Source organism: Aegilops tauschii, chromosome 2 (assembly GCF_002575655.3).
Source record: "Aegilops tauschii subsp. strangulata cultivar AL8/78 chromosome 2, Aet v6.0, whole genome shotgun sequence".
Lineage (NCBI taxonomy): Eukaryota > Viridiplantae > Streptophyta > Magnoliopsida > Poales > Poaceae > Aegilops > Aegilops tauschii.
The window spans coordinates 106,936,842-106,946,603 of record NC_053036.3 but is presented as its reverse complement, the minus strand read 5'-3'; the positions used below and the strand labels follow the sequence as shown (position 1 = coordinate 106,946,603).

The 9,762-nt window shown below is 49.8% G+C and overlaps 1 protein-coding gene across 1 annotated transcript; it reads left to right on the top strand.

Annotated features, from left to right (window-relative positions):
* Positions 1–1,619: 1,619 nt before the first annotated feature.
* Positions 1,620–4,568, top strand: LOC141040791 (cytochrome P450 709B1-like). The gene is made up of 3 exons (XM_073506911.1): positions 1,620–1,905; positions 1,991–2,070; positions 4,488–4,568. Exons 1-3 carry the CDS (start codon positions 1,620–1,622, stop codon positions 4,566–4,568), a joined length of 447 nt encoding a protein of 148 aa, XP_073363012.1.
* The last annotated feature ends 5,194 nt before the right edge of the window (positions 4,569–9,762 follow it).

The window sequence follows — 9,762 nt, the reverse complement described above, 5'->3', positions numbered from 1 at the left end:
CGCACCTCATTTGTCCTGTTGGGATTGTTGGAACTCTGGCAGTTTGGAAACGAGTTTGTTCATGCATGATGTGTCTACTGTGGACAAGATGAAAAATAGATTACCTGTTCTTTACTTGCTCTGCTGCTAGACTCTTGTGGAGTTTAATAAAATGCTCCTTTAACCTGAAATCATCTCCGAAAGGAATAGATGATTGTCTGGGACCTTGGATCAGAAGCTTTGCTGATCAAGACAAAAAACTAGTGCTGGTTGGAATCTCAGCAACTACGTGGGCTATCTGGAAATGCAGAAATGATATTATTTTTCGTGATAAAAAAATTAATGATCCTATGACTCTGATTAAATTGACATGCAATTGGATTGTCGATTAGTCTGTTTTGCAGGGGAAAAAACCAGAACAAAGTCTACTGATGCTGGGGGCAAAGCTAATTGAACGAGTAGCAAGTGAGATCTACAAGGCATCACAGGGATAGAGGGCTGGGGTGCTGAGGTTGACAGGCTGAAGCGGATTTGACTTCCTTTCCTAAAGCTTGATTTTGATCTTCTTGTTCTTCTCTGATGAGGCTGCGTCCTCTTGGTCTCTTGCCACTTGTGGCCCCTAAAAACTTTGGAAGCTTAGTTGTTATGCTTTGAACTGCTTAGACTGGTAGTCAGTTTCTAGATCTAGGGTAACCTATTACTTGAACCTGGGTTCGTGCGATGGTTTCGCTAATGAAATCGGACGGGGTGCCCCCCCTCTTTTGCTAAAAAAAAGCAACTCTCACAAGTCGGACCAGATTTCTGAAACTTGTTTTAATCACTTCTTCCGCCAAAGTAGCAGTGGCCTTCCGCCCTGTTGCGTGGACGAAGAGGAGAGAGGGATTGTGGCGTGGGACATGTGTTGGCTTTTGATAGACCCGACGGCCCATAAAAAGTAAAAAAGATAGATCAGACGGATGTTCGGACTCCTGCAAAGTTCCCACACGCTTGGTTCTGACTTGTGGGAGTTCCGACACGCGGAGGCTTTAGCGGACCAATGCGGCGGGATGGCTTACATCATCCGGTCACCTCGGTCCAAACATTTGTGGGCGTTTTGAGGGTCCTTGGACAATGCTCTTGGATCAATTTCGAAACCATGCGTGAGACCGAGTGCTTGTTGAACCTGCCTAGTAGTACTATCTTTTTCGCCCAAGACAAGAAAAGACTGCCTAGTAGTTCTCACAAGAGAAGCACCGTCAGATCCGGAGGAATTTCGGAGGAAGTCCCGGCACACCAGCCGCACCTCATTTGTCCTGTTGGGCTTGTCGGAACTCTGGCGGTTTGGAAACGAGTTTGTTCATGCATGGATGCTTAGGTCGTGCCCCGTCATCTATCAGTCCGTCACCATGAAGCCACGGGTCTCAATCCGAGAAGCATAATCTAATCAGTCATGGGATCGCATTACGTCTACATATACGAAAACGCGCAGTGGACAAGCGACCAAGGATGATACCACCGTCTAGTGTCCAACTTCTTACCGGAATTCTCTATGCGCCTATCCATCGGAATTTCACCACAATTGCACGTACTTAACCTCCAAGGTGTACGCACTTGCCAGCCACGCATGCACCAGCTGCGCCCAGCTTATTGGTGTGATGACCATGGCCATGGCCGCCACCGTCTGGACGGTCTCGGTGGCGCTCTCGGCGGCGGTGCTGGCCTCGTGCCTGTTCAACGCGCTGGTGCGCCTGGTGTGGAGGCCGCGCGCCATCGCCAGGAGGCTGGCGCGGCAGGACGTGCGCGGGCCGGGGTACAGGTTCTTCGTCGGGAACCTCGGCGACATCCGGCGGCTCCGCGTGGTCGGCGCCGGCATCGTGCTCGACGTGTCGTCCCACGACTTCATCCCCATCTCCCAGCCCCAGTTCCGCCAATGGATCCCCCTCTACGGTAACGACATAGTTAGCTTTCCAAGTAGCTAAGCTGCAGTGTCGTGGTGTTTTGACATGGCCAGTGCGTGCTCGCGTGCGTGCAGGCCGCGTGTTCCTCTACTGGTTCGGGTCGACGCCCAACATGTGCGTGGCCGAGTTCGGCATGGCGAAGCAGCTGCTGTCGGTGTGGAAAGGATGGATGAATATTGTGTTGTCTTGATGTAAGACGTGTATGGGGTATATATAGAGGTACAATGAAGGAAGAGAGACTTGGAGTAGAGGACAAGTTAAACCTATCCTATCTATATCTCTTATCTCTATCTTAAACGTAAATATACTTCTAACCCCTCAGTCGTAGCGGGAGTGAAGTGGACGATTACGACTGAATTTGAAGTCTTGCTCTTTTGTCGTCTTCTTCGCTGCGCCATCATCAACTGCGTCTCTGATGGGTTGGCAGTTAGGACGGTGACTGCGTCCCTTTCTGGTGCCTTCCTGCCTTCTCCTCTATTCCCTCTCGCAGTCACAGCGGGAGTGTCGTGGACGCAAGTGACGAGGCGGACGCTGTTGACTGGAGTTGTTGCCGATGAGTTGTTGTAGACTTAGCCATTAATGTCGAGGTAGCCGATCATGATGATAAAGCCGTGGTCGAGGTAGTCATGGTTAATGGTGTGGACGTTGTAGACGATGAAGCCACACAAAGCCGGAGGCGCAAAAAAATGCGTATGACGAAGCTGCAGACATGGACGGTGCACCTTGCGGATGTCAGCGGTGCCGTCGGCGACGAGTCCGCCGGTTTTGCTAAGACCGGAGGAAGCCCATCGAGCACACATCAGTTTTGCCAGAACCGTGTGGCCATATAGGGTCGTCACTGTAGTGACGGCGTGTCGATGCAGTCGTGCCGTCGTGGATGACGCGGTCGATGCCGTCGTCGTGACGCGGTCAATGCCGTCGTCGAGGTCGCGTCTTACAGAAAAATCTGTCAGAGGACGCTAGGTGTCCATCTTGTGGACGAGGTGGAGGCGTTGTGTTGACGAAGATGATGGTGACCACGTTGATGAAGACCTTGGCGATGAAGTGTCGGCGAAGGCGTCGCAGCGGCATGTCGACGATAATGTGTCGCTTGAAGGCGTCCCTCGCGGCGACCAAGTATCGATGCCGTGTCGCGCCCGAAGAAGTCGATGAAGATTGCATCTTGTTCCACACTGGCCTGGCGTGTGGATGGTGCATGTTGAGATCGCTTCTCATAGACGTGCTCCATGAAGTATATTGGCTTGTAGCCTGGCATAGTCGTACAACTTGATGTTGATGTTCGGCCTGATGTAAAGGTGTAGGTGCAGATCGCTCGGTGAAGATGCAGATCGGTGGCTCGAGGGTGGACGGCGTGCAAGGCGCAGGAGGTGGATGGAACGGCTTGTTGAAGATCTCGTCCGTGCATGTGCCTCAAAGTCGAAGGCCTGCGGGCCCTCCCGATGTCCCGCGCTGCAAGCCGGCTTGATGAAGGTGTCGACGTGCGGTGAAGGTGTCGATGCCGCGTGCAAGACCCTCCCGTGATCGAGGCACTGGTGCGTCGTGTTGGTCGCCTGGTCCATGTGGTCTCGAGATGACACGGAACCTGAAGAACCTTGCTCGTGTTGCCGTGTGCATAGGGTATGCACGCATGGATGCATGTCCGTACGGAGTTACCGCTGCTTGTACGCACGGATGGAGGCGGACCTGTGTTGCGCCGCTGGATCTCCAGTTTACCAGCTTGTTCGGAGACGCCCGCCGTGGACGCTCCGTGTACTGCCCGGGAGGTCGCCGAGTGTGCGCTGGTGGCTGGCTCGTTTTGGAGGAGCCACGCCGCCGCCTGAGCCCAGGATTTGTTGGAGAAGCCGGCTTGTTCGGAAGACCGCCGCTGCTGCCATGTACGTGCGCGCGAAGAAGCTGGCTTGATGGCGGTGCGTAACCGCCGGCAGGGATCAGGTTGGATCTGCGACTCGGAGCAGCTGCGTAGCTCTCGCCGTATCGTTGGTGCCACCGTACGCAGCGATTTTCACCGGAAGTTGAGGGTCCTGGGATTTATCTGGTGGCTAAGAAAAAATCAATCTACTGTAATTTCGAAAACTAAAGTTGGTCTAATCTATGGAATTGATCTAATCTATAGAACCGATCCAATCTTTAATTGAATCGGGTGCCGCGCCCCCGAGGAGAGGAGATTGATCTCCCCGGGGGCTGCGCGCTGCGGAAGTGGTGGATGTGACCTAGGATCGGCGTCGTGAGACTAACCGCTCTAATACCATGTAGAAAATTGTTTCTACTGTAATTTCAACACTCCTCCTCACGTCTATATTATTTTAGTCCTTAGACGTGGGATCGATGTAGGCCGCATAATCGTTTTTATTTAATACTGCGTTGGCAGGGTCTTGAACTCAAGACCTCTTGGCTCTGATACCATGTGGAAAACTATAGGATGGATGAATATTGTGTTGTCTTGATGTGACCCGTGTATGGGGTATATATAGAGGTACAATGGAGGGAGAGAGACTTGGAGTAGAGGACAAGTTAAACCTATCCTATCTATATCTCTTATCTCTATCTTAAACGTAAATATACTTCTAACAGTCGGACCGCACGGGACTGTTCCCCAAGAACCGGATGAACCCCATCGTCCGGCTAGTGGGCAAGGTTCTCGTCATGACCTGATGATTTTTCACACTATGTGTGACCGCACAAGGCCACATCGACCTCTCCTATTGCAAATAACACGGGCTATCTTTATTATCTTGTCATACTTGATGATTTTTCACACTATGTGTGGACCTTCCCGTTGCGGCAAAAGTCGGATGTTGTTGCCACTCTCACCGCTTTCTTGTCACGCCCAATATGCAATACTATCCGAAGGTCCCACCAAGGATAGAACCGCATATTGACACGCTTTTGCAAGGTGGATATCATTACATGAACATTACATAATAGATGGGGATACATACAAAGCATACAAATGCCGCAAGAATACATCAATATATCATACATAAGATCAACATCCGACTACGGATGAAACACAAACAGAAGCTCAAACGACATCCACCCTGCTAGCCCAGGCTGCCGACCTGGAACCTATCCCCTGATCGAAGAAGAAGCAGAAGAAGAACTCCAAAACAAGTAACATCGCTCTCGCGTCATGACCATCGCAAAACCTGTACCTGCAACTAGTGTTGTAGTAATCTGTGAGCCACGAGGACTCAGCAATCCCATTACCATGGGTATCAAGACTAGCAAAGCTTAATGGGTATGGAAAGGATAAGTGGTGAGGTTGCAGCAGCGACTAAGCAAGTATGGTGGCCAACATACGTAAATAAGAGCGAGAAGAGAAGCAATGGAACGGTCGTGAAACAAGCAATGATCAAGAAGTGATCCTGAACTCCTACTTACGTCAAACATAACCCATAAACCGTGTTCACTTCCCGGACTCCACCGAGAAGAGACCATCACGGCTACACACGCGGTTGATGCGTTTTAATTAAGGTCAAGTGTCAAGTTCTCTACAACCGGATATTAACAAATTCCCATCTGCCACATAACCGCGGGCACGGCTTTCGAAAGATAATACCCTGCAGCGGTGTTGTCGTGGAATAGTCACGGCAGATGTCCTCATGCAAGGACTTAGTCGTGGAGCCATCGCAGGTAGGAAGCTTAAAGGGGTTAAACGGGACAAAGGACACGAAGGTTATACTGGTTCGGCCCCTTACGGTGAAGGTAAAAGCCTACTCCAGGGAGCTAAACCGCTATGCCTGGCTATCGATCTAATGTTACCTGTCCTGAACCGCCGCCGGGTCGTCCCTTTATATAGAAAGGTTAACGCCCAGCGGCTCTCAGAGTCCCGGCCGGCTCATAAACTGTGTCCGGCATGGACTCTTAACTATTCTTGCCTTACACTACAAGTCATGCCACAACAGCGGTTTACCACTACGTGCCTTAAGTCGCCTCTGGGCCTTAGACCTATTACTAAACCGCCATCCTTAACCTGTCCTTGGGCTTCTGAATGAAGAGCTGTCGCAACGTAACCCGGCCCATCTCGGGCGGGTTACACCAGTAGCTATATCCTCAACATTAGGCCCCAGATTGATTTGAACCGGTTCATGTCAATCTTCAATACCTTAAGAAAAAAAATTCCGGCTTCTGTTTGCGCAAAGGTTATAACCCGCCATGACGTCATCTTCTGGATTCTTGGTAACCCGCCATGACGTCATCCGCCATTAATGCACGTTCTGTCCAACGTGTCTCAACGGATCCTTATCTTAATAACTATCCCGAAAATCGAGGCGCCTCTGCAGCTGGATAATCATGTCTTCAGCCTCCTCGTTTCTCGCGCCCACTCATCAGCCGTCCCTTATAAATAGGCCCGATCGGGTCCTCTCTCACTCTTCCCTTTCCATCTTCTACCTCCTTTCAACGCCCCAGAACCCGAGCTCCGCCGCCGCCGCCGCCGCGCCTCTCGTCTTCCTCAGCCTCGGCCACTGCATCAACCTGAGCTGGTCCAGAGAACGGCGGCGACTCTCCGTAGTGAACCTGCAACTGTAAGTATTCTTCTTCTCGAACGTCAGATCCGCATTAGGGTTCCACGCTTTCTCCGTGTTCTTCGTAGTTCATCTCAGTTCCTTCATAGTTCTTCCACCGCGATTTCTTTTGATTCGAAAAACAGTACAGACCTCCTGCGGTAGTTGTTTCGCACCCATTTTCAACACTAGTAGACCCCTTTTACTTGCAAAAAGACCTCACTGGAGCTTATGAGCTTCTCTGTACCAGTTTTTAGGTCTAGGAAATTTTCTTTTCTGGACGACCGTTTGATCCAAAATAATCACTACAATCTGTGAAACTTGTTTGTGCAACACTTAGGCAGAAATTGGATCTGTTAGCTATGGCGGCTCATATCTCCGGCTTTAAAAAGGCAATGCTTCATGAATATTCCTGCTCATTCATAATAGATTCAAATAACTTAATTGCTTATGATATCCATAGCGGCTTAAATAATCTGACATAATTAGCCATATATCATTAGGCCCCTTCACAAGCCGCCACCTTAAATACCAAACTAAAACTTTTCTCCGGCTTAAATTTGAACCGGAAATTTTATTTTGTCATAGGCTTCCATCCTTCACAATGCCGCCCAAGGCTCCCAAGGCGCCCATTACATGCAACTGGGCTAGATCTAACGTCACCGATAGCACCTTAGCTGACTTCATGAAAACGGGTTACCTGCCCAAGAAAGAGGTCATGTCATATCGTGCTCCTGACCCGTCTGAAGAGAGACCTCAACCCAAGGACGGAGAGGTTGTCATATTTGCTGATCACATGAGCCGGGGCTTTGCTCCTCCCGGCTCAAAATTCTTCAGAGATGTTCTGCACTTTTTCGACCTGCGGCCTCAAGACATTGGACCCAATTCCGTGTCAAACATTTGTAACTTCCAAGTGTTCTGTGAGGTGTACCTTGGAGAAGAGCCCAGCTTGCTACTCTTTAGAGAGTTATTTTATCTGAACCGCCAAAATGAATGTGCCAATGGGCCTAGCCTGGAGCTCGGTGGAATCTCAATCCAACGACGGAGAGATTGTCTCTTTCCTTATGTTGAGCCGCCAAGCCATCCGAAAGACTGGAACCAGACATGGTTCTACTGCCAAGACACTTCTCCGGCTGATGAGAATCCTCTGCCCGGCTTTCGCGCCCTGCGTTTGGAATCAAATCACCCCTTGCCAGATAAACTATCTCAAGCTGAACGTCAGCCACTTACTCCCACCATTAACAAGATCAGAGCTCTTCTGGGGAACGGCCTGAATGGCATTGATCTGGTCCGGGTCTGGATTGCCTGGCGGGTGATTCCTTTAAGCCGCCGCCCCGGCTTAATGTGCGATTATACGGGCCGGAAGGATGATCCTCTTCGGCACAGTCCCAACGACTTACCTGAGGACGTCATTGATGACATGACCAAGTCTCTTCTGAACGAGAGCCTGGCAGATTGCGGGAGAACAGGCTTAAGTCCTTTCTGCAAGGCTAACCCGCCCCCAGCGGTAAACTATTGACCTGAACACCTCACCTTCCATTTTAACGATTTCGTCTTAACTTCAAAAACCTTTGTTGTATTTTACAGGCTAATTATAAATTCTGGAAGGTCAAGTATGACCATGAAGCTGCCAAGAAAGCCAGAAAGGTTAAGAAAGCCGCCAGGAGAGCCGCTCCCCGTAAGAAGGGGAGTAAACCTAGCGCCTCGGACCTGCTTCACCTGGAAGACACCTCCGAGTCAGAGGTAGCCCTTGACTCTTTAAGCTCCTTTCTTAACCATCTTATTGACATGGATTATCAGCAGGAGGACACCGGAGCGAGTCATGAAGCGATTGAAGAGGTAACTATAATTTCCTCCGACTCCGAGCCTTTGCCAAGACAGAAAGTCCGAAGAGTAACCCGGAAAGTAAGATTTTCACATCCTTTAGCTTATCAAGATCCTCAATTTCTTTTGAAGCGACAGATTTATGAGAGTCGGAGGCAGACCCGGACCAGCAGGGATGCAGACCTCTCCTCCGGCTTACCCGAAGCATCAAGGAAACGCCGGCTGAGGTTATCTCCGACTTATATCCTTTTCATCCTTTGGCGGGCGTCACTCGTCAACCACTCAATTCTTCTGATTCAAACTACCAGGGAACTTCACCTTCCTCCGGCGACTCAATGCAGTCTAGCTTGCCGGCTTTCAAAACCGCACCCGGGTAATGATGATCAGCTTATTTTGTGCTTATCTTACTCATGTTTTTGCACTAACCCTTTGACTTTCAGTGTACAAGTAAAGCCCAGCAAGAGGGCGAAGAAAAATAAGCCGGCCGAAGAGCCGGTCCTGACTGAACCTGATGCTTCTGCTCATGAGCCGCCGTCTGCACCAGCTCCTGAAACCGCCACTGCTCCATCTGATGAACAAGTTATGGAAGGTTCTGATAACCCGGAGATCCCCAGCCCGGCTCATCCAGATGATTCGGACGTTGTAATCACCCGGACCGAGTTTGTCGAACCGGGAAGACCCACCGTGTTGGCTAGATGCTCTGCCAAGGAAGAACTTCTGGAACGCCGCAGGGCCAGGCTGGACATCACTGATTATGCTAATCTGAGCATTGGAGATATTGTCTCTGGCTATATTAATCAAGTGCACAACAGCCGGGACCTGGAAATTGATATGGTGAAGCAAATACAACAAAAGTCTGAGGTATGACTCTCTTGCTTACTCCATAGTTATCCTTACCATGCCAGCCCCCAAGTCTACTACTTATGATGAAATATGTTGTAGACTTAATACCGGCTTAGTAATCACTACAAGAAAACCGGCTTATCTGGTAACACTCGAGGGCTGGTTTAAACAGCATAGTTGAACCGGTCCTTACCTTGTTTTAATCAAGTAGTTGAACAGCTTTACGCATTAGCCCCCAAGTGCCAAGTACCTTTGCTTGCAAAGTGCTTGGGACTTATTTTTATGAACCGGCACTGTAAATAGAGCTCTTCAGCATACATTAGCCCCCAAGTGCCAAGTGTCTTTGCTTGCAAAGTGCTTGGGACTTAATGTTGCATTATAATCACCCTAACTGTAACCCGGAATTTGTACAAGCCGTCTGTAAGAAATTTGAATCGGAAATCTCTGATCTAAAGAACCGCCTAAAGACTCAGGAAAGTGAAACCCAAAAGGCCAACTCCAAATTTGAATTCAGTGTATCTGCACAAGAGAAACTGAAGAAAAAGTTTGAAGCCGAAAGAAAAGCCTGGGAGGATGAAAAAACTGCTTTGCTCAGCCGGGCCGAACAAGCGGAGGCCACTCTTACTGAAAGAACCGCCGAGCTATCCGGCTTAAAACGCCATGTATCTCAGATG

Coding starts and splice junctions, on each gene's coding strand:
- LOC141040791 (XM_073506911.1), top strand. CDS start 1,620: ATGGCCATGGCCGCCACCGTCTGGACGGTCTCGGTGGCGCTCTCGGCG. Junction 1,906..1,990: donor CCAATGGATCCCCCTCTACG/GTAACGACATAG, acceptor GCGTGCGTGCAG/GCCGCGTGTTCCTCTACTGG. Junction 2,071..4,487: donor TGGCGAAGCAGCTGCTGTCG/GTGTGGAAAGGA, acceptor TACTTCTAACAG/TCGGACCGCACGGGACTGTT.